General features: G+C 35.4%; 1 protein-coding gene across 3 annotated transcripts in view; it reads left to right on the top strand.

Moving 5' to 3' along the window:
- The window catches only part of LOC120523606 (cytoplasmic tyrosine-protein kinase BMX-like), a 167,563-nt gene that overhangs the window by 115,582 nt on the left and 26,365 nt on the right, over positions 1 to 25,616 (top strand). For all 3 annotated transcript variants that reach the window (XM_039745051.1, XM_039745050.1, XM_039745052.1), the window contains exons 11-15: positions 1,442 to 1,569; positions 4,716 to 4,781; positions 5,230 to 5,401; positions 14,271 to 14,487; positions 19,396 to 19,460. In XM_039745051.1, the coding sequence (XP_039600985.1) occupies positions 1,442 to 1,569; positions 4,716 to 4,781; positions 5,230 to 5,401; positions 14,271 to 14,487; positions 19,396 to 19,460 (648 nt within the window). The remainder of the gene's footprint in view (positions 1 to 1,441; positions 1,570 to 4,715; positions 4,782 to 5,229; positions 5,402 to 14,270; positions 14,488 to 19,395; positions 19,461 to 25,616) is intronic.

Here is a 25,616-nt window from a genome sequence, read left to right as displayed (position 1 = left end):
AAAGTTTCCTGTGAGGATACGATGAACTGGAAAAAGAGATCATCAGCATTTCTGTTTTCCAGATACAAAAATGTTTCTTGTGCCATGCAGCAAGCTGAATTTGTGCTAGTTTTGTTATTTTTAAAGGTTAAAGTTTTTTTTAAAAGAAAAAATTCAAATATTCTTTAATTACAGCATCTGTAGACCTTCTTAGTGAGATTTTAATTAGTTAACTACAGCTGGCTTAAAACGTGGTCCCAAAAGGTACCCGTTTTTGTAATAATAATACTTTGAATGATAAAGATGGACTAAACCTAATTTGTCTCACCACAGTTTAATGCCATATTCTACGTGCCCATTATCATTCCATGTGGTGTTTATCATGTTCAATAAGATATTTAACTGATGAGTAAGTCAGTTGGTTTTTTTGTAATGTCTTAGTCTTACACTTCTAGGCTAATAAACCAAATGGACAAAAAAATGGGAATTTAATTGGATGAGCACCACCATGTTAGTTTTGAAATATTTTTGTGGTTCCAGAATTTGACCAGTTACACAAAAAATAAGAGTTATGGCCTACTCTTTGCTTAGGGTAAATTAATTAATTTGTGTTTTTATAACAGCTTATAAGAAAGGTCACATTTTACATATGTCTGTGCTGATTTTCACCTATATGTATTAGGTCCTGGGTAAGTTTGAATGCAAGTATGTGTTTGTGCGTGTGTCTGTGAGTGAGTAGAGCCAGTGATGGACTGGTTCCTGGCTCAGTGCTAGTTCATACATTGTGTCCAGTACTGCCAATATAGGTTCTGGCCCTGTGACCCAAGTTTGACAATATTATGTTTTGCTGCTTTGCTATTTATTTTGTTTTTGTGTATTTAATCAGAATTATATATGAAACTTGTATAAACTTTAATTTTCAAAAACAATTTAGAATGATTTATGTTTTGATATTACAATTTAAATAAAAGTTTTTGATTTCTGTAATATGTTCTTTAGAAAGGATTAATATTCTTTATCTGTAAATCCTGGGTAGTGTAGTAGATAGCACTGTCACCTCACAGATTCATCATGCTCTGTCTGTCTGTATCCTGCACCTGGTTGTTGCCCAGGTGGAATTTACAGTGTCTGCTTGTGTTCTACTCCTGGTACTCCTGCTTTCCTCCCACATCTTTAAAGACATGCAGGTTAGGCTAATTGTCAGTTTCAGACTGACCCTGTGGGAGAGCATGCACAAGTAAGTGTCCAGGGCTTTTTCCTGTCATATTTCCTGTGCTGCTAAAATAGGCTCCAGCCTCTTCAGCCCAGCACTGGATTAAGCAGATTAAACATTAGCCTGTTAATGTGTACTCATTTTAATTGTAAGAAATGATTTCAACAGTTCATGCCAATCTTTTTATATTTTATAATATATACATATATGTATGAAATTAATGTTAACAATTTGAATTTTCTTTCACAGTGCTAAAAATGGATCTGTTTGCCACTATCGGATTAATGTCACACCTGATAAAAACTATTACGTAGCAGAGAACTATGTGTTTGACTCAATACCTAAAATGATCCAGTATCATAGCCACAATTCAGGAGGTCAGTACATTTTCCCTTTAATTTAATTGTTTTCTTCAGAATTATGAAGAAAAATATTCTAAAATGTTTATGTACACTACTAACACAACTAGCACAATTTTGTTATCAAACTTTTGTCCATATCCATTATTTTCTTAAATGTGTTAAATATGTTTAGTCTGCCACTTGGGTTATATTGTTTTTGTAAATGTAGCCTTTATTAAATTATTATTATTAAACACTATAAATATAATCAAATAAAAATATTGATATTTTTATAGATTAAAAATTACACAAAAATTGACATATAAATTCACTAAATCGTTCTGATTTTAATTCAATTTATGCACTGATGCAGCCCTTCTCTGGGTGAAGGTTAAAAGAAAAGTGTACTTTTTATAACTAAGAATTAAAGAGATGTACTCTTATCAAGCATATTTTATTTTTTAATTTTACCTTATATTAAAATAGTTTCATTATATTAGATTATATTAAAACAGTAATAATATCATTGAGTATATTTCATTTTATCAGTCAGTTTTATGTAACTTTTTCATATACAGAAAGTGGAAATCTCATAAAATTAATAATATGAAGTCAAAATTTAAAAAATAGAGTGATTGGCAATCCGTTATCATTCATTTTACTTTTTTTTTTGTTTTAATCTTCTTCACTTTGTTAAGTGCTTCATATTTTTTTGCTTTAAAATGTTTGAAAATTCACTTCAAAAATATTCACTGCAAAAAATTAAAAATGTTACCATATCATGACTTTCTCCATATTTACAATACAAGTACTGTATATGGTAAACTACTGGAGTTTATATTACTCCACTTTAAAAGCACATCTATTTTTTAAAAATCATAATTCTTTATCTAACTAAGGCATATTTGGAATATAATTATTTTGTGCTAGATGTAAACAATGAATGAATGAATCAGTTTACCTGCGTGAATTTTGATTATCTTCTTTCCTCATGGTGTTCTTAAATTAAGATGTCAAAAATTGGAGAAGTAGAAACACATTTTAATTTTGGAAATGGTCTTGGGACTAGCACCCCAACTCGTAACCTTAAGGCACTGAGATTCAAATTTTGCTAGGAAAAGTAAGAAAAAAAAATTTAAATAACAAGAATATTTAAGGACCTGCCTCAAGTAAATACACATTTGGGTAGTTTCATAAAGGCATATAATCTAATCAAAGTTTCTTTGTAATGTAGAGTTTAACAACTTGAAATGCTCAGTGCTTGGGTTTTGGAGAGAACTGAAAATTTACAGATGTCTTCCCTCAAAGTCATCAATGTGCAAGCCACATTCTGTGAACTTCTGAGTTTTGGGGTTAATATCAGTTTATTTAACACTGAAAATTTAAAATCTGAAAGATCTGGAAATGGAAGTCACACAAACTCTATCTCGTTCTTAAGACTAGAGAGTTCTCAATTTCATATTGCCTCAGTTGTCCACAATGTACTATTGCATATAGATTTATCCTGCTGGAAGAATACCAGCCTACCTTTTATAAGTCAGTGGGTAATTAATATTTTATACTATTTGAAGCTGAAAAAAAATCAAATTCTTGCTTAGAGTATATGTTCAAAACGTTTTTTAAAAATATGATAAGATCTTAGTGTTAAAATTTTAGAATAAGCATTTACATCGGGTGGATTTTCTCTTCTTTTTATTTATTTTTTTGTTTCTTTTCTAACTAATTTTACCCAGGATCTTGTCTCTCTTCTCTCTCTCTCGGGTGGAGGTTGAATGTTGTTTTGTTAGGTTTTGTCTCTTAGTGTTTCTGCATTTTTTTTTTTTTTTTTTGTTCTTTTTTCTAGTTTGACTGTGAAGTTGTTTGTTGTATAAGTTTGACTTGATTGTATGATTGTAAAATTAAAGGAAATAAAAAACAAAAACATGATGTACTGTAGGGATATTAAAACAAATTTTCATTTTGACAGAAAGGATTTGGTTTTTCATGAAAACGAGAATCTCTACAAACATAAAATTTGCCAAAATTGAAAAATTAACTTTTGAGACAGACGGCCCAACACTTACTCTCCATGGCCCCCTTTCCAGTTTTAGTACCCTCGACCACTCATTTTTATGACTTTAATTAGTATTGTAAAGAAAGCAGATCTGCCCTGCAATTCTTCCCTGAATGAGTGGGTTTAGGATGGATGAAAGCTGAGTTACCACACAACAAATCAGGCAACAGTGACAGTACATCAGTTGCTGTGTTATGTTATTTATTCATTTTTTTATTTTCCTATTTTTTGTCTTGTTTTTGTTCATATATTATCTGCATGTGTAAATGTACGGTATTACTTTTTACTTTACGAAAAGACTGAAATCTTAAAATAATATTTAATGCACTATTGCTCAATCAAATTTTACATTACATTGTTATCATATATATATATGAACTAGCACCTACAGTAGATCAAAATGAACATAATAAGATCAGTATACATTGCAGCCATTTAAAGATTTTTTGCAGTGCACATTTACTTTAAAGGACTTGCTCAGGATTACATGGTGAAAGTGAACTGGTAAGTTAGTATGTCTAATGGAATCCAGTGCCTTAGCCACTGTAGCAAACTGCCTGATACAAGTATATTTCACACACATGTGTTTCTACTTATAATATGACATCAATAGTCCAAACCATAATTTAGTGGACAGTTTTCATACGCCCTGGTTTCATTCAGCAACCATCCATAGGATCCTCAGACTCAGAATAGACTCAGAATTTATAGTCTTTGTATAATAAATGTAATTAGAATTTTTAGAATAAGATTTATCGGTTTAAAAGATCTAATGAATGCCTGGAGAAAACAGAAGATCTGAAAAATTCAAATAGATCACAGTGGAACCTACCACCCAGAGCGGGTCTTTTTGGAAGTTCTGTACTGGATTCAGTTCGAGTCCATATGGAGATGCATCTGTTTGGAGCATCAAGTCATTTATAGGACTTTGGCCAGGAGGTGCTGAGCCATTTGCCCTCACTGGTCATCTTTTCACCTTTGCGGGTGAAAAAAAAAACCAAAACAGCTACAATGATAGTGCCCTTGTCTCACCTTGGGGTAGTATTGCTTACCTCCGATAAGCCCAGAAGATGATCATCGGACGTGCATGCATGAGAAATGATTAAAATAAATGTACTTTTTCTTACAGGAATGATTACTAGACTCCGACATTCAGCCATTAAAAAGGAGAAGATGGTACCATTTTCTGCTTATGGTAATAGTTAAATGTCTGTTTAATTTCCTAGAAGTTCTTAAATCACTTTTAAACATCAAATATGCTTTATATATAGTATGTTTATGAATGGGTACAGCCAAAATCTAATGAGGAGTGTTAAACCACAATATTTTCTTAAAGGTTCAAAGTTAAAGGGAAAAAATAGATTTGTTTTCCATGCACTTCAACAAAAGACAACTGCTAATATCTCATTTAGTTCCTACTCTGAGTTTGCATGCATATCATTATTCTATAGTACTTTGTTTCTTAAAATTGCATTTCTAATCTACTTCTAATAATTTGTGTCGGATGTATCAGTGTGTTATTTTTAACAGGAGTTTAGCATCTGCATAAAGCAGAGGTATAAAGCAGTAGTGTCTTAAAATGCTTTTCAGTTGGGTATAAGTAATTATCACATTTTTGTATTGTTCCATTTTTCTGATTGTAGGTAATTGGGAACTGAACAAAAAAGAAATTTCTCTTCTGAAGGAACTTGGCAGTGGGCAGTTTGGAGTAGTGCACCTGGGCCTATGGAAGGACCAGTATGAAGTTGCCATTAAAGTCATTAAAGAAGGTAGCATGTCTGAAGATGACTTCATAGAGGAGGCGAAAATAATGATGTAGGTTTCATTTACAAAATTATATAATTATGTTCCTATTGCTTTTGTCTTGGAAAAAACTTCTCTCACTTAAAAAAGTCAGTCTTGGAGTCCAGATAGGAATGCAGAATAAATCTTGAGTACACGGCATTGTAACAAAGAGACTTGACCATGGTGTAAGTGCCTAAACTAGGAATTGAATTGGATTATATTACATTTCTTACCATCTATGCAAAATACTTTCCTTCTAGTTCTTCCTACCTTTACCTAATATTCAAGCCTACTAATGTCCATCATCTACTGTCTATTATCTGAGCAAAACTTGCCAACATTACTCCTTTCCCTGTGCAAGTGCCTGAAACTTATTTATTAATCAGTTCCTACATTTTAAATTGGAATCTGTAGGACCCACACATAAGATACTAGGACACTAAAACAAGAGCCTCTTGATGCACGGGCATCTCTCAGAACTGAGGTATTGACTAGCTGAATCTCTGAGGCAATGGTGCTTAGTTTTCTTATTGGACATACAATCCTTGGCTTGTCATCACCCCTTTTTGGTGTCTGAATAAGCAGGCAAACTTGCTGGAAGTAATGGGCAAGTGACCTTGGGCTGATAAGTATAGGCAGTTTTCTGTCTGCTGAGAAGCTAATGCAACACATTTTATTTTAACTTGATTAAAAAGCATTGAGACATCAGAAAGTATTGATACATATATTTAAATTCAATTATAGAATATTGTTCAAATATGTGCAGTTATAGATCTTTTTTGACAAAAGAAATTTACATTTGATTATGTCTAAGGCAAACTAGGTAATTTATATAAAATATATATTTATCCACATAAAATCCCTTTAATTATTTCAAAGGTCACTTGGAATTCAGAATTATCTTGAAATTCATCTATTAACATCTCTTAACGTGCCATCTAAAAGCTAAAAGTTTCTTTATATATATCTTAATTATTATTATAATTTTACTAATTAAATTACCACATACATTAGGCTACCCTAGGCTTTCGAATCTTAAAATGTCCGGAATGTTTCATTTAACCTAACAAATTATAAAAGTGAACCTTTTATCGGCTTTGTAGTCATGCAAACATTGGAATTCAATTCTATTTCACATTTAAAATATGTATAAATTACTTATAACACAAGAAGGGTATGGGGAAAGAAATCAGTTTAACACACATCAAATGCTTTGTAATTCAAAATCTATTTAGATTTAAAATGCCCTCAAGGAAGTCAGCGCTTTCCCACCCATTTTGAGATTGGAGAATCTGGTTCTCTGACAGTTACATTTTACAGAACTTTTTTAAGAAGAGTTTGCAAATTTATTTGTATTTAATAAAATTGATTTGTTTTACCCATAACCTCCTTCCAAAGCTAGTTCGTCTTGCACACTCTTTCGCTGATATCTGCAGAGTTTTTTTGCATCTTTTCCAGAGTGTTGACTCTGGAGAAACAGTACAGTATATCTTTCTGTTAGTTAACCCCTTTTTTGTACAGCATTGTACGTAAAACTACCTTTAGGAAGCCAGTTCTTATCTTCAGTTTCCTTAGTGTTATAAAGAGTATGTCTCCTTTTACATTAAATTTACTTTTGCAATTATTAAAGATCTTCCCAAAATTTGAGCCTGGACAGCACTCAAAAAAAAGGGGTGTATATACAGTATCATGCCTGATCTGGAGACCTTTCACACCACCTACTCATATATTTTTTCCGTTACAATTAAGAGCTCTTTCAGTCCAACCAAACATAAACATGTTTACAATCTTACATTTTAATCAATTTCATCCTTTCAAACAACATCACATACACTCACCTAAAGGATTATTAGGAACACCTGTTCAATTTCTCATTAATGCAATTATCTAATCAACCAATCACATGGCAGTTGCTTCAATGCATTTAGGGGTGTGGTCCTGGTCAAGACAATCTCCCGAACTCCAAACTGAATGTCAGAATGGGAAAGAAAGGTGATTTAAGCAATTTTGAGCGTGGCATGGTTGTTGGTGCCAGACAGGCCGGTCTGAGTATTTCACAATCTGCTCAGTTACTGGGATTTTCACGCACAACCATTTCTAGGGTTTACAAAGAATGGTGTGAAAAGGGAAAAACATTCAGTATGCGGCAGTCCTGTGGGCGAAAATGCCTTGTTGATGCTAGAGGTCAGAGGAGAATGGGCCGACTGATTCAAGCTGATAGAAGAGCAACTTTGACTGAAATAACCACTCGTTACAACCGAGGTATGCAGCAAAGCATTTGTGAAGCCACAACACGCACAACATTGAGGCGGATGGGCTACAACAGCAGAAGACCCCACCGGGTACCACTCATCTCCAATACAAATAGGAAAAAGAGGCTACAATTTGCACAAGCTCACCAAAATTAGACAGTTTAAGACTGGAAAAATGTTGCCTGGTCTGATGAGTCTCGATTTCTGTTGAGATATTCAAATGGTAGAGTCAGAATTTGGCGTAAACAGAATGAGAACATGGATCCATCATGCCTTGTTACCACTGTGCAGGCTGGTGATGGTGGTGTAATGGTGTGGGGATTTTTTCTTGGCACACTTTAGGCCCCTTAGTGCCAATTGGGCATCGTTTAAATGCCACGGGCTACCTGAGCATTGTTTCTGACCATGTCCATCCCTTCATGACCACCATGTACCCATCCTCTGATGGCTACTTCCAGCAGGATAATGCTCCATGTCACAAAGCTCGAATCATTTCAAACTGGTTTCTTGAACATGACAATGAGTTCACTGTACTACAATGGCCCCCAAAGTCACCAGATCTCAACCCAATAGATCATCTTTGGGATGTGGTGGAAAGGGAGCTTCGTGCCCTGGATGTGCATCCCACAAATTTCCATCAACTGCAAGATGCTATCCTATCAATATGGGCCAACGTTTCTAAAGAATGCTTTCAGCACCTTGTTGAATCAATGCCACGTAGAATTAAGGCAGTTCTGAAGGCGAAAGGGGGTCAAACACCGTATTAGTATGGTGTTCCTAATAATCCTTTAGGTGAGTGTATATTCACATATTGTTTTAAAACAAACATTCTTAAATACACTTAAACTTGTTTCAATACACTCAGAGGAATCTCTTTAACATACTGAATAACATACTCAAAGTCATTCTGGAAATTTATATCAAACATTTCAAAATTTTTGTGTGCAATATATTTTCAGCAATTGCTGGAATAAATACATTTTCGAACACACTAAGCATTTTTTTAACGTGTTTAATCAATTTTCCTCTTACGGTCATACAGAAAAGTATTTTCCCAATCAGTATATATTCAAATCTATATGTAAAGCTATATTTACATCTATGCAAAATTTACACACTGTGAAATGGTCAGAGTTTCCTCACATACACCATAACCCCTATGCTAACATTTACTAAACTGTCTGCTGTGTAAAAAAACTATACCTACCCTTATTCTTACCTGTGCGTCCTAGTACTATCCCTGCAGTAAATTGTATATTATATAAAGACTATCCTAATGCTATTCTTTCCCTGTGCAGCTCCGTCACAAACTTCCACCTGTCCTGGTCCCTTAGCCCCCTCATCTAATACTGTATGGCTAATGAGAGCAGTCACTTCAGGCTCTTTCACCTATCATTGCATCCCCTTGTCTCTAAATCAATGGGGTATTCATAGGACTTAATCTTGCCAGAATTCTCACTTGTAGACTTTTTTAGGACACAGCTCTGGCACTGTTTGGCTGTGGCCCTCTTCTATCGACTCATTCTCCTCATACAACTCCATGTAGACTCCTGCCAGCTCAAGCACAGCAACTCCTTGGCAGCCTCCTGACCTACTGTCCTACTGTTCTGAGCCTTACACCAGAAAAACGTCCTATTCACAATGAGAATGATACACAGGATTATGATGCTCTTTTATAGAAAACTAGCTGAAATACCCAGCATTGCCCAGGAGGAAAATAAAGTGCTTTTTTTAATTGTCTGAGAAAAACATAATTAAAAAAAACACAACTTTAAAAATAAAAATAAATTAACAAACAATAAAGACTCACTAATGTGCTTGTTTTGCTGTCTTGTATGTATGTTATCATCCAGTTAACGCTTAGAACCGGCCAACTCTATTTAATTTGAAAAGCAACAGGGGTGCAGTGCTGCTTAAACGTAAAGAATGCTGGTAGTTGCCTGCTATATACTAACTGTGTAAGCCCGTGGGATCCTAGAAAGTATTGAAATTGTCAGAACTACTTTGGGCATCTCTCTGCTGTGAGGATTCGTGTTGCCGACGTGCTCACATCGTTTGTGCATTAGCAGCTAAGCGACTGTCTTTCTTAGGAGGTTTCCTTTTGCCAGTGTGCTGGCCTCGCTTGCGTATCTTCGAAGCTGGAGCCCTCCCTTAGTCTCACTTCCAGGCCAGACAAACACACAAACACTTGCATGAGAAGAACTCTATTTAATTTCAAAAGCAACAGGGGAGCTGTGGTGCTCAAAAATAAAGAATGCTGGCAGTCACCTCAAGTTCGCCCTCTGGTGGTCATTCTGAGTGTCAACTGAATGATAACATGCATACAAGACCGTACGATCACCCCCCACCCTATCCAGAAGGGGGTGGGTTAGGGCTGATCTCACCCTACAGTATTTTAAGTCGACCATTGCGAAACATGTGTACCAGCCGTTCGGAAGTGATGCTGGAACATACATACATACATACACACATTGACTTTTATATATATACATTACACTCCATTAGGTACAAAACTGTGTGATGTGTTTACTGAGAAACAAAACAAGACCTCTGTGTTGTGAGTAATTTTTAGACTAGTAGCTAATTTGACCCAGATTCCATTGAAGGATGTGATATCTTGTAATTTATAATATGCAAATTTCTATAGTATTTTATTTCTGGATTTTCCCTCAATGAATGCATTACGAACAATTTTGTTCTGCTCATGTTTCATGAATGAGACCCAATATAGTCTTTTAATGTAGAAGAGTTACTGGAAACCATTAAACTATGAGCAGTCCATTACTTTAAATGTCACTACTTCCCACTATGTCTATGTACACTGCATATACTGTATAAAGGTGTATTGTTCCTCATCCCCATTATCTGAATGTAAGGTTTGCTGTGTGTTATTGTATTTGGCGGTCTGGTTTTGAATTTGCATGAGTATATGTAAACCTTCTATAAATTATTTATTTTTCTATTTTCTTATTTTTCTTAGCTTGTGTTTATACATTATGAGAAGAGTTTCCAGAGGGAAAGAGGGAAGTTTTTGGTGGCATGATTTGCTAGAGCCTTTGTAGGGCAAAATGAGGCTGTTCAAATGTTACTGTATCACATTGATTCCGATATGTATTACCTCATAAAAAGATATGCTTTGATCTACATCACAAGCATTCACACTACAATCCTACCCTACGTACTGCATTTCAGAAGTTTTTGATATGATAAAATTGTGCATTCCAATTGCACTTATTGGGATGCATCAACCTTAACAAAAGGATAAATGTCTGTCTGTATGTCTGTCTAATTGCTGTCTCTATCATTCCAAAAGATGGTGCACCACAAACATTTTAGTAATAAAAGGCATTGCATTTGTCATTCCAATAGATGGTGCATCACAAACATTACTACTGCTTTTATGAATTCCAAACCAAAAGGCATATAACAGAGACATATGCATTGCATAGTGCGCTGCAAACATTAATGTTTCAGTCTCCTTTGTTTACTTAGATTTCATCGCGTCTGCACAGCAAGCTGCTTAGAAAATACTAAATTGGAAGAAAGGCAACTAAATGAACAATCATCAAATTCAGTTGACAAAGAAACGAGTTTATAAAGCTGCAATATCAGATCAAACTGTGGCTAAAACAATATGCAGAATGCTATTGAGCAGGACTGAATAAGAGTTCAATAAAATTTGAAAATGCAAGATATACTGTTAATGTTTTCAAAAATTTAAAGAAGAAAGGATGAGGAGACCAAAGTTTAAAAATAAGGCCAAGGACAAACTGACGAACTGTAAAATCAACCAATGGATTTTAACCAAGGTTTTCCATAGACAGATTTGCCTCATGTGAGTGCAACATGTAGACAACCACACAACATATGATGCCAGCAGTGGGATGACTAAGGATATGCATAGGTTTTGAGGGAGCACAACGTAGCAGAAGGGTAAAGGATAACCAGGAAATGGGTTAATGTCATTGTGACAACATAAAAAACATTTACTTATTTGTTGACGCCTTTATCCAAGGTGACTTATAACATTTTGAGATACAATTACATTTCATTTCTTTTTTCATTTGGAGCACAGGCAGGTAAAATGACAGTGTCAGCAGTGTGATTCAAACTCGCAACCTGAGGGTTTAAAACCCAACACCTTAACCACTGTGCCACATTACCAATCTAAGAAAACATGCATCTTTAGAATAAAAATCAGCCAACAATGCCCATCTCACCCTATCAAGCTTAAATATGAATGATGCATAGAGTTTGCTTCTAAAATGTTATTCTATAAACTAAAGAATTACGAGCAGTATTTACTGTTTCACACATGTATTCATTATGTTGGCTTATTTATAATGACAAAGTAAAGTGCTGTTTGTAACCTGAGGCTAGATTGATTTAATTTTAGTACTTTCTGATGAATATTAGATTTGATATGTTAAATCACATAATTACATAATTGAAAGAAGATGTACTTTTGTATTTACCTGTCTATACATGTCTATACTGTATCTATATATAAACTATATATATTTATATACTGTATATAGATGTGCATCATATGTATAGTATACATATATCTTTCACTTTTTATTTTTTCTAACATTAAAGTCATGCTGTGTTCTGCCTAGTGGGACATATTTAATGTAATACATTTATTAAAACAGTTATAAATGCAGTTTCCAGTTTAGGTCTTTTAACTTCTGCATTTTCAATTGCTTACTTCTGTAACAAGTTGCGTTTCCTCTGTTGAAGGTACAATAAGTTCAAGAATATCCTTGTGTCTCTTCCTTTTCAAATACACATTGTAAATAATTATTACTACTGTAGAAATTACAAAGCACAAGCAGGTAGTGAAAATTGAAACATAATTTGATTTTAAAAAGGGTTAAGGAGTTCCTCATTGGTACAGAAAATGTCTAGTCCAGAGAAAGAGAAGTTAATGAAGGCTTCATAAAATTAGTCAATCTGTGGTTGTGGCTTTAGAAATCTGTACTCCAGGATTTCCATGAATACAAACAATGTTTAGAACATTTTTGTATCTGGAAAATGCTTGTTTGTTTTTCTAATGTATGTGCTTACTGGGCTTAAAATAAGATCTTGGTCCCTGTTGTATACTATTAAAGGCGACTAAAGGATGCTGGCACTGTAAAGTATGCTTCAATACTGTAAAGTATGCTTCATTACCCCCGAAACTAGGGACAACTGGCCAACCATGGTGAAACTGTCAGAGGCAAAAACACAAAAATTAATTAATTTTTTTCACTGTTTTGAATAGCAACATTTGGTATGTTCGGCATAAATAGTAAGTTTAAAGGATTATGGGTATAATGGGCATATTGATTCAAAATGAAAGTCAACGACAATTCTATTTTTTATTACTGGGGAATCTTTTTGAATTTGATAAAGCAAGCTAGAAATCTTAATACTGGAGGTTAAACTAAAGCTGCAAAATTTTCTCAATAGAAGAAGAATAAACATCTACTAATGTTTAAATGAAACAGGTCCCAAAGGTATGAAAAGATCAGAAAGTTTATTTCTAGCAGGCAAATAGTACCTCTTCCCTTGTCTCCTCTCTATTCTCTGAAAGCTCAGATATATGGCCAGGGCTACAGTCAAGGGATCTATGCCTCTCATTATTTGCCCACAGCACACCCTCCACTGTTTGGAGACTCCTAACTTAATACCTTCGTGCAGGGTTTTCTCACCCAATGATGAAAGTAAAACAATATAATAATGCTATATAAGAATATGCCCTCTACTGTTCTGGCTGTGCTTACAAAGGTGTCAAAGCTTGGACGATATATTAAATAGAAAGCAGAGAAAACATCCTTCAGGCACTGTCTTGATTTACTTTTTATCACGAAACAATGAAGATATTGTTACACTCTTTACGGTGATCACATGATTAAGCATAAATATTATAGTCATATATTTGTACAGTGGTTACCTGAAATATTTTTGATTAGAAGTGCAGTGTCAGATATATGAGTTTGTAAAGACCCATGGCATTTCATATCGGTCTGTAAAGATACAGATACGTAGCCTTACATCAAACCCCTTAAAGTGGTTTGTTTTAAATATTTACATACATTTAGGCATCTAAGGTGTAACATTGTAAATTAACCGGATATTGGTTCTGTCCCCACTAGTTGGTTAATTTTTGTTACCAGAGAAAGTTACATAGCTTGCCAGTGGTCCACTTCAACTATAACTAGATCTTTAGAACTTTATGAACTTGAGATCTGTAAGTTGGTTTGAATGAAAACATCTGTAAAATTCATAAATAATTGAAAATAGCCATCATTATTATTCTTTTTTGGAAAATTGCTTGTTTAAAATCAAGTGAATAACAACTTAGAACTCAATACTCTGTTTATCAGAATTTCTGAATTGTGCATGTTTGATACAGAGCCAATTCAATGAACAGTTATGAAATTAGTTATGAAACATTTTGTAAGGTTCAGTCATAGTCAATGGCTTTTGCACTTTATAATGATAACAATTAAAATATTTTCTGTGAAACTGTGCTCAAATGTTAACTCTTGAAAAAGGAAATATGTACTTTTTGATAAAATTAAATTGTAAAAACGCAGGTAAAATATGTGAATCTTTGGTCGATGCTGAAATAATACAATGTTTTTGTTTTCTTTTTTCAGGAAACTACGACATCCAAAGCTGGTTACCCTTTATGGAGTTTGTACTAAAGAGTTCCCAATTTACATTGTGGCTGAATATTTGAGCAGTGGTTGTTTGCTTAACTATTTACATGATCATGGAAAAGATTTACAAAGTAATCAGTTGGTTGAGATATGTGCTGATGTCTGCGATGGAATGGCCTTCCTAGAGAGCAAGAATTTTATACACAGAGACCTAGTGAGTACAATTCTTCTTCTTCTTCCTCTTCATCTTCCTCTTCTTGTTTTCCCACTTCTGTGTGGGAGATGATGTGCTTGATCCTCCTCCCCAGTCAGACCATTTTCTGCAAGGTCTTCTTTTACTCTGTCAATCCAGTTCCACTTTTGCATCCCTCGCTTTCTCTTGATCTCAGTTTTGTTGGTTGTTATTTGGGCTTGGGTTTTTACTCATTGATAGTAACATGTAAATTGAATAATTTCTTTTTCTTTGGATATGTTCTTAAATAAAAGTACACTTGTATTTCCATTCCCACTGAGTACACTACACCTGTGAGTACACTACTGTACACCATACTCAGTATATTCAACAGTCAAAAAATGGGAGGACTGAATGTTTTGAGCATGTGTGACAGTGTGGGTCGGCTCAATGCTCCCATTACATTCTGGGAGCCTCTTGAACCCGACACCATCGATAGTCATGACCGGATGAGCTTGGCAGATGAGGACAAAAACAAATTTGGTCCCAAAATACTCAATAAAATAGTGAATATGACCAAGTGATGGTATAAATATTACAGAAAAACATAGGTATTGTTATTTTGTTCATGAATTAGCCACAAGATTTACTGTGATTAGTCACATATATACAATATAAAGATAAATCAGACATTTCTGTCCTACCCTAAAGCAATCTGCCTCCATGCACACAGACATTTGACTCTCAGATGGTCTCTTTCCATTAGTGTCATCACTCCTCTATTTTTGGTCTGGATAAGTCTCTATTTAGACCTAGAATTGGGGTTTCTTTTTTTATCTCTTTGCTAGATTCAAGATTATTTTTTATCTATTGAAACTGGAGTAACATTAAATCTTGTCTAACTCATAATGACAGTCATCTGATTGGCTGTTTTCATGAGGAAGTAATTACCATTGTAATAATTATACGCCAAAAACATCATAAAGGTTTGGGGCAGCCACCCATATATTGTTTTTCCCAGCTGCAAAAGGGTTTGTTGAATCATAAATCTCAAGTTAATTTCACAGAATCCAAACTAGAACTGGCTATAGTAGCCCAAGATGGAGTCTTTAAAGGCCGGGAGAGGAATTGATGTCATCAAAATGGCCGGAACTGGAAGTGATGTCAGCCAAGGGGCTTACTTCAGAGGTGACATCAGCAAAGGGGCCGGCTTCGAAAGCGATGTCAGCAAAGGGGCCGACTTCAGAGGTGACGTCAGCAAAGGGGCCAGCTTCGGAAGTGACGTCTTCTGAGGCGCCGGAACCTTGCAGGATTTCCCGGGAAAGGTCTGTAGGGAACTGAGAAAGACAGTCAGCGCACTCCGCCACCCCCTGGTCAAATGTTTCATTACACTTACTCAGGCCCTTTAGCTGCCTCCTATTCGCACGTGTGTGACACCATGCATATTTTTTATGAAATTCTTTTTATTATGAACTTGCAATTAAAATATTATGAATGTATTCAATAGCACCTGCTATATTTGAGAAATTTTCAAATTTTCAAAAACAAAAGTGCATGAATGTTCATGATTCAATTTTTGCATCCAAAACAGTGAATATTTTCCAGATGTTAAATTGTAATTTATGTAAAGTCTGATGACAGTACACTGACATGCAGTAGAATGTAGTGCAACATGTTACTGTTTTTACATTAGAGTACGGCATAATTTATGTGTATTATTTATCTGTAAATGTGCATTACTTGCCAAATTATCCAAAAAAGGCAAGTTTTCTTTATATACTCTTATATTTGAAGATAACTGTAATGGTCAATTTTTCCTAACAGCCATTATTTATAACAACACATAATTTATACACTATATATGAAACTTTACTAATGGTACCTTCATAGCTATTGGGCAGATGCCTGAGAGGGGCGACCCAGCCGGGACACCTTGGAGGACCGGAAGAGGGCGTACGCCCACCTCAGTCCAGGTGGGGGTGACCACCCTGGTTGGTATGGGGACCACAGGTACAGAGCTTTGAAGCTCAACCCTGTAGGGGCCCGTGGTCACTGCCAGGGGGCCCCCCAATGCCTTGGGGACCCTGGACCTCAGCACTTCTGCCACACCCGGAAATGCTGGGGTGAAGAAGAGGAGGGACACCTGGAGTGCTTCCGGGGATGCAGCCGACACTTCCGCAACACTGGGGCATGTCGGTGGGAGATTGCCGAAGCACACCTGGAGCACATGCGGGTGCTTATAAAAGTCAGGAGTCAGGAGAGAGAAGAACAAGGTCTGGGAGGAGGCAAAGAGGCGGCCTGAAGAAGAGAAGGCATTGTGTGTTGTGGCCAGGACCTTGGGGATATGGGGACTGTGGAGCGCTTGAACTGTAAATATGGACTATCTAAATAAACGTGTGTGAGGTGATTTAGACGTGTCTGCCTGTCTGTGCCCAAGCCAAGTTCGACACTATGCATATAGAAAAATGGTTAATTTTAGGTTAAGTATGTTTTAAATGTTTATAGTTTTTGGTGTTGGCAGCACAATGATTAGTGTTACCTGATGAATCTTTTATCTTGGGTTTGAGTTGTGTGTCTGGTTGGTGTTAGTATGCAATTTGCACATTGTTCTTATGTCTATGTCACCTCTTTTATGGATTTTCCATTTTCCTCCCATTTTTCAGAAACATGTTAAGTAATTTAATGATTGTAAACTTTTAGCATATGGATTTGTGATAAGTGATGAGCTAGTGCTCCATCCAGACTGAACATGGTAATAGATGGTATTCTGTGTCACACTTCCAGTTTGGTCATTTTCATTTGTTATCACTCTTTCCTCATGCTTAAATTAACTTTCAATTTTTTAACACTGGAATCCCTGAAGCCTACGGAATAAGTTGTAATTCAGTTTTTTTCTCTTAGTCATGTTCACGTGGTACAACAAACTTGCCTCTCCCTCTTTTAGTTGATGGTGTTTATCTCTATTCTTTTCACAAGAGCAGCAATGGTCACAGTTGGTGCTGTGGATGATGGTTGGTCAGAACTATTTGTTTTACCAGCTATCAAAGATATGATGCTTCAAGGATGATATCAGACTATCATGTGGCATTTGCACATTGACAACAAAGATACCCATTCAGAATGTGTGAAAAATGACAGATTTGCTACGATCTCGGACATCTGCCAAAGTTTTGTTGTGAACTGTGTTTTGAGTTACAACTTGGATTAACATATTGCTGTTAATGGGCAACTGTTTTCAACCAAGATCTGTTGTCCTTTCTTGCAATACACCTCAACCAATCCTGACAAATATGGAATAAAGTTTTGGATTGTGGCAGATTTAGAGACAAAGTACATGTGCAATGCCACCCCTTATTTAGGAAAAGATCCCAGTCATCCCACGGGAGAAAGAAATTCCGAGACTGTGGTCATAAAGCTTATGGAGCTGATTCTAGACAAAGGCAGATCCGTAATAACAGCCAACTTCTTCATGTTGTTTACGCTGGCTAATAGACTGCAGCACCGCAATAAAACTCTGCCCTGAACCATAAATAATCTGGGACGGGAACTTCCACCTGCAGCCAAATTCAGCAATTTTCCACACTAGTGTTTAGATCTGGCAGTGCCATGCTGTTGGTGTTCAAATGACAACTCATGTTCAAATGACATAGTGTTTTCAAATAATGACATTTTCATGCTTGGATATGTGTGTGCACCGTGTGTTAGTTACTGGAATATAAAATAAACACTTTCTCAAAGATTTAACAAAACTAATGATTTTATTCAAGAATAAAACTGAATAACAAAACAATTCAAACAACAATAAGGTACCAAGAAGATATGATTCAAAAGCGTTTGTGTGTCTGTTTATATCCCTTCAGCAATATCTTTTACAGGTAGCAAAAATTTACAGACAGGTGTTACAGACTCAAATTCAATATATGTTTTTATTATATTATAGTAATAAAAATAGCAGCTCACTACTCAAAATGGGGAAAACCCAGGCTTGAACCCACAACCTCTTGATTACAAAGCAGCAGGTCTTACCTTTGCACCAGACAAGCTCACATATCGATTTTGTGTTGGTAGATATTTGGGCTTGGGCTTTTACTCATAGACAGCAACATGTAAATTGAACGATTTCTTTTTCTTTAGTTATTTTCTTGTTTTGTTTTACCTTTGTGAAAGTGTTTATTTAATATTTGGACTTCACATATTATATACTTCACGTCAGCATTTTGTTATTATTACTATTAAATTAAAAACGTTTCTGTTTTAGTTATTTGTTCAACATTTCTTGCCTTGCATTTCCTGTCATCCTACATTTACCCTGATCGTGGTAGACACGGAACACGCATGAAATATATATATTTCAAATAACAATGTATTATTTACCCTATACAATTCCAGACACCACACACCAAGATAAAGGGACTTGAGCTAGGAGAACTTCAGCTGCGCCGGTGGGGGGTGGGATAGCAGGCTGCCTGCTGCTTGTGCTGATTGACACATTTGTAAAAGAAAGTCGCTGATGAGGATGTGTGAAGTAATTTAAGTTGTCCCAGCATTACAACTTTTTTCGTAGGCTTCAGGGATTCTAGTGCTAAGCATATCAAATACAATTTTAAATTTTATCTGCCAAGTTCTACAATGTCTGTAAGGTAAGTAGCCCATGTATGTACACTTTTGAATGTTATTATGTGCTGCAATTTTACTAAAATCTCACTTGTCATGGTAGGAATTTGACAATACACACCAAGTAATTAGATGTTTTGCAATGCACATCAGTCGAGATCACAGTGTCTAAAGTGTAATATGTTTGTGATGCAAAACATAGTTACAGTATATATAATAGTTTAGTACAGTTTAATTATTTAAATTCACTCAGATTTTGAAACACCATAAAATTGAATCTAGTTTCTAATTCATGTCTTCTTTCTCTTTTTCTTTTATTTAACATTTACAATACAGGCTGCTAGAAACTGCTTGGTGGATAAATGCCTGACAGTAAAAGTGTCTGATTTTGGGATGGCAAGGTAACTAGCATGGTCTACCATTATAATTTTCACTCTAATTATCTGATGCTATACTATAATGGCGTTTTCAGAGAATGAATTTGCTTATGTAAATAGAAAATATTTCCATTCTGTCAATGTGATCCACTATAGTCCACAAAAGGTGTGTTGCATTGTGAATTCATGTAGCGTGCTACATAATCTAGCACACAATCATGGCTTGCCTGAAGAGATGTGGTATGATTAACCTGACCCTGACCCACCAAATAACACCAAAAGACAGTGTTACATCTTTGTTTTAATGTAATTAGCAGAATGTAAAAACAGGTAATCAGATGCATTTATTTCTTAACCAATTCATTTAATTTGTGGTCAACATCACATAATACAGCCATTATATTCCTTAGTTCATTGGCCACATCTCTTGCAGCATTCACTATTACATTCTGTGACTCCAGGACAGCGTCCATCAATACACAGAACCAGATGGTTGCCCGATGATTTCCAAGGTAGAGATGTGTGCACAGCCATAGCCCAAAGATGTGCTTGTCACAGCAGCACCATCATCGCGTCCTCGGCATGGGGGTCAACTTTTGTAATGTTGTCTGAAACCGAATAAACAGACTGTGGGCTGCGATTCACCTTTTCAGGTCAATTTTGATATCTGACCACTTCTATTTTATTTGGGCATTGTACGACTTTCTGAACTTTCAAGTGTCACCACCGAGCTGTATCACTACATCACTTCCTTTTATTCCTTATACCACTGTTTATCCCAAGATAAATGTTTTTCCTTGCATCCACTTCACATTCACTGAAACCCTTCTTTTTCCATGTTTTGTTGCCATTGTTTTTTTAACTAAAAACTGAAAGGAAGGAGCTATTTATATTGATTTGTATATTCAAATATGTGAAATTCTGAGAGAAGTTGGGGTGGGGCTATAGGCATGTGTACATGCCTTAAATTTCACGTTCATTGGAATTTATAAAGGGGAAGTGCGTGGAACCTGGTGTACATACAGTTTTATGCATCTAGATTTTTTGTGCATATGCACATTTCCAGTTTTGTCCATACACTATGTTTTTGTATGAATTCTATGCACAACTTTATACACAAGGCCCCAGATCTCAATCCAATAGAGCACCTTTGGGATGTGATGGAGTGGGAGAATTACAATACGGATGTACAGCCGAGAAACCTGCAGCAACTGCGTGATGCTATCATGTCATCCCTGAGGAATGTTTCCAGCATCTAGATGAATTTATGCCCACAAGGAAGTATGGGCAATGTGTATCTAGTAGAGTGGCTGGTGAGTATACCTTCAGTGATGACCTTAAAATAGGACTTTCAACCAATCCTTTATTTCTACTAGCACCTCAAATACAAAAACCTTTTCTTGTAGAACAATTTTACCTTCAAACTGCTTCTCATACATGGAATCTTGCCCATTAGAGCAAACTGTGAATATAATTTGCTGCTTACTACATTTTGCTTTGCTTATAGAATATTCTGTAAACCTAGCCACTGCAGAAGCAATAGTAAATTTTTCTCACTTTTTAAAAATTTTATATTACCATTTAAATGCCTCCTATATTTACAAAATATGTCGAAGGTTGCATAAGTGCCTAACACTTGCTTGTAAAGTTTATCAGGCAGCATCTAGTAATAATATATATTTAACAAACTTTGCATTTTAGTGGTAATATTTATGTGCCTTGTTATTGACTATATAAAAACAAAGTAATTCATACTCCATTTTAAGTTATGTTTTTAAGAATACAAAACACCAGTTTCCAGTCGACTGGTTTTAATTTGAACACCTGAAACTCTGGTAGTATATTTATGTAGCAATGAAACATTGTTATTGCATAAAGAATATGTGGTCATACTGTCCCAGAGAATCCATGGTCTATTTATTACTGTTGTGTGGTCAGTTCAAAACCTTTTTTTACTTCTGCATATATTAAATTTTTGAAACTTCCTCACTTTATATATTCCCAGAGTCAATGCATTTTCAGTTCTATATTTTTCTTACACCCAATAAATGGTAGTGTTCATTACATCACACATTTTCATACTGCAGATTGTTATATTCGTTTTAATGAAAATAAAAGTAGGTTCATTCATTATATTCTGTTTTTACTTTGTTGTTATTCCTTTTTTATAAAATACTCAATCTAGGATTTGACATTGACTCTATCCTCAAAGTTCTTTGGAGTTATTTTATGGAGCATGAAAATTACCGAATTATAAACAGCCCAATCAGCTTTTAGAAATTTTACTTCAGGTTCAAGTCAGTGGTGTCATTTTTATTTAGTTTACATGATAAAATTCCTCAAAAAATATAATGACATGCTCTTATTTCAATTAGAGGTACTCTTATTGTAATTGTGCATCTTGTGAGGGTGCCAGATATCAACATATTTTCATTGTTTATGAGTGACTAGGCTGCAGCTCCCTTTATCCAATGTATAGGACTGAAAATTAATTAGAACATTATAACATTTTTGATGATAACAGGCCATTCAGCTTGCCAGTTCTGTTCACATTATTTTTCCAAAATAACATCAAGTGGAGTATTGAACAACCCTAAATTTCTGCTATTTCAATTCTTGGTCATTTTTCCCATATTCCTATGGTTATTTGTGTGAATAAAACTTCTAATACCTGTTTGAATGTACCTTTAACAAGCTTTCACCTGTGTTCCCATGTTCTTTAACCTACTTTTAAAGCAATAGCCTGGATCCACTGTATTAGTTCCTTTGATATTTTTTAAAAACTTTAATCTTGTCACTTCTTAATACCCATTTGCTTAAACTGAAAAGATTCAACTCCTTTAACTTGTACCTCACAGTCCTGATCTCAACCTAGAGTTCTTCTCTGGACTTTCTCTAATGCTATGTCTTTTTTGTAGTCTAGCAACCAGAACTGCATGTAGTACTTCAGATGAGGCCCCGGCAGTTTGTTTTATAGATGAAATATAACCTCCTTTGGCCACTCCAAATGTTTCTTTTTAACTTAGCATCCGTATAGCATTCTTAGTGGCTTTTTACATTGCCTAAAAGTAGAGAAATTCAATGAATTTATATTCACTGATAAAAATTTGTACAAGTGTACCGATTTAATTTGTCACTGTTAAATTCAGAGTTGCACTCTGTAAGTGCTACATGAAAGAAATAAATCTGATTCTTAGATTCTCATTAATACTAATAGTTTACAAACTATAATGCGATAGGAATGAAAGCAACTTTATAGCTGAACGTAGGTGACAATGCTTTAGAGGTAGGATAGCACTTATATTAATTATAATAGATGTAGCCGTTGGCATTGGTAACATGCCACATCACTGAGCGCCACATCTTTGTGTAAGTGGTGTCAATTTCCATGGGATCCCATATCTGCATTTAACTACACAAAGGTGAATCCCATCTCACCCCACTGCCCTGCTCTATGATATGCAATAATACATACATCAATTGCCTTTAAGATTTCATGCGTTTGGAAGCGACATTATCACTTTTGACTAGGGCACCAAAAAAGCTAGAGCTGGCCCTGGTGTAGCTGGGAAAGACCCTGACCCACTCTGACCCTGAATTGGGTTAAGTTGGACTGAGAATGTTTACATCTCATATTTGTTGGGATGATAACCAATGTATAGGTTTGTGTAGGTTGAAATCATTTCTACCTTTCTCAGTGTCTTCTTTTCAGCAAAGAGAAAAGATAAACTGAACAGAAAGGAGAAAGAAAAACTTTAAAAGATCAATCTATTGATTTTCTGAACCTAACTTAGTCGATTACACAGTTGCAGGAAAATAGAGCCCATAACAACTGCATCAGGTTCAACATTGGAGCCAGCACTGCGTTGAAAAATACACTCCTCAACACTGGAAACTCATGAGCAAAGCCAGATCATGTAGAGGCAATTTAAAGCTGATGTGTTGTTTAATGAGCAAGTAGACAAGCCAAGGAAGAATGAAGGTACGCTGAAACGTAGCCACAATGCCAAAAGTTGATACAAGGGTATGAAATATAACAAATAAACCAGTTAAATAGTTTGTGTTATTTAATAAATATATACACTACCGGTCAAAAAATTTAGAACACTTCAGTTTTTCCATTTTTTTTGTCTAATTTTATCAGTTGAAATGAATCAGTTGAATGTTGAAAAAAATCAGTTGAAATGCAATGAATGATGTAAAATGGTGAAAAGGTAATCAGTAAACTGCCAGTGGTATAAATTTAAAGTTTAGGTTAGGAAAAACTGAATAAAAATGGACATTTCTGAATATTACAAATGGGCTTCTTTAGGGAACAACTAATACAACCTACAGATGTTCTGCAGCAATTCAAGTAAAAGACACTTTGCAAGTTGAAGAAAACAATTTATGCAGGTGTCCCAATTTCTGTGGATTACATAAAGCCCTCTGTCTGTTTTAAAGCAGAGTTGGAACAGACTGTGCTACTGCACCCTCTGAAGTCCTACTTGGACACTCTTACACTGCCAAAAGTTGTATGTTCTAGTGATAATGGCAAGAAAACAGCAATTAACAAATAAAATGGGACAGCATTATTACCCACAGAAGGCCTTTAATTTAGAGAAATAAAAAAAAAAAAACTCAAGGTGTTAGTGAGTATGGTGTCCTATACAATCCAAAGGCAATTGGGAACTGAAAGAAACTCTAATAGGAAGAGATCTGGCAGACCCAAAGTCAGAACAAAATCAGAAGGCAAGTTTCTGAGGTTCACCAGCTTGTTTGATATGTGCCTCACAACACAACAGCTTCAAGCTCAGCTTAACACTGGTTGAAAAAAGCAAGTCTCAGTTTCTGCTGTGAAGAGGAGATTTTATGTTTCAGGTTTGATAGGGCGAGTAGAAATAATGAAGACATTCCTTAAAGGATAAAATTAGAGCCTGAAATACCAGCTGTGGACTACTGCAGACTGGACAAAGTCTCATGGACTCATGAATCAAAATTTGAAATCTGTGGTTCATCACGCAGGGTGTTTGTACACTGTCAAAAAGATGGATGATTTCTCAGTGTTTGATACTAAATGTCAAAATGGAGGAGAAACTGTGATGGGCAGGTTTTTATTTTTTTGTTTAGAGGCAGAGTTGGTGACTTGCAAATAGTTACAACATTCTAAATCAAAAAGGGTTACCACAGTTCGGCTGTTATATCAGCAAAAGGTGCCTACTTCGCTGAATAAAAATTTGGAATTAAATTGTGTTTACTTAATGACTCCTTGACTTTTTTTTTGATTTGCTATTGCTTACTTGTTCTATGCCTTGATTTCATGAAACACTAAGACATTAAACTGAGTGCATTTCCATAAAAACTGAAAAAACTGGTGTTCTAAAACTTTTGACCGGTAGAATGTAGATATACAATCTATCAGTGTGTTTATATATATATATACAGGCCATAAGTTTCCATAAATAGGAAAAATTAACATTTTTTTATGAAAAACCATTTTTATTTATATAATATGCTCTACATGACTGCCATTGTTTTGAAAACACATTTAAATCCTGTCCATCAGTATGATTTCAATTTGTTGCTCTTTATTCAAACGCATTTTTTAGGGAATCTGAAACATAAATCATCTTAGGGAACGTATCATCAATGCCATTACAAGCATAACTCCAGCTGTCCTAATACGTATCAGCAGTGGTGGACATGTATTGAAATGTGTTTTAAAAACAATGGCAGTCATGGAGAGCATCCATCCATTATCCAAACCCACTATATCCTGACTACAGGGTCACGGAGGTCTGCTGGAGCCAATCCCAGCCAACACAGGGTGCAAGGCAGGAAACAAACCCCGGGCAGGGTGCCAGCCCACCGCAGATGTAGAGCTTATTATACAAATAAAAATGTTAATTTTTCCTGTGTATGGAAACTTATGGCCCACCCTGTATATACATGTATATAGAGTGAGAGAGAGAGAGTAAAAGAAAGAGACGGCAAAGATAAAAAGTTAAGGTGCTGCAATGCTACAATGGCCACCCCGTATAACTGGATGCAGCAAAAGTAAAACAAATATGTAATTATTGTGGAGTCATCTCTGCAGACACGAGTACAAACAGAACTGCCCAAGATTGCAGAGCTTCTTGCTTTTAAGAAAAGGTGGGTAGCTATCAATGATCCAATCTTCAGAGGGAGAAAGATGTTACA

Source organism: Polypterus senegalus, chromosome 2, assembly GCF_016835505.1.
Source record: "Polypterus senegalus isolate Bchr_013 chromosome 2, ASM1683550v1, whole genome shotgun sequence".
In the NCBI taxonomy this organism is placed as follows: domain Eukaryota; kingdom Metazoa; phylum Chordata; class Cladistia; order Polypteriformes; family Polypteridae; genus Polypterus; species Polypterus senegalus.
This window is presented reverse-complemented; position numbering and strand designations above follow the sequence as displayed.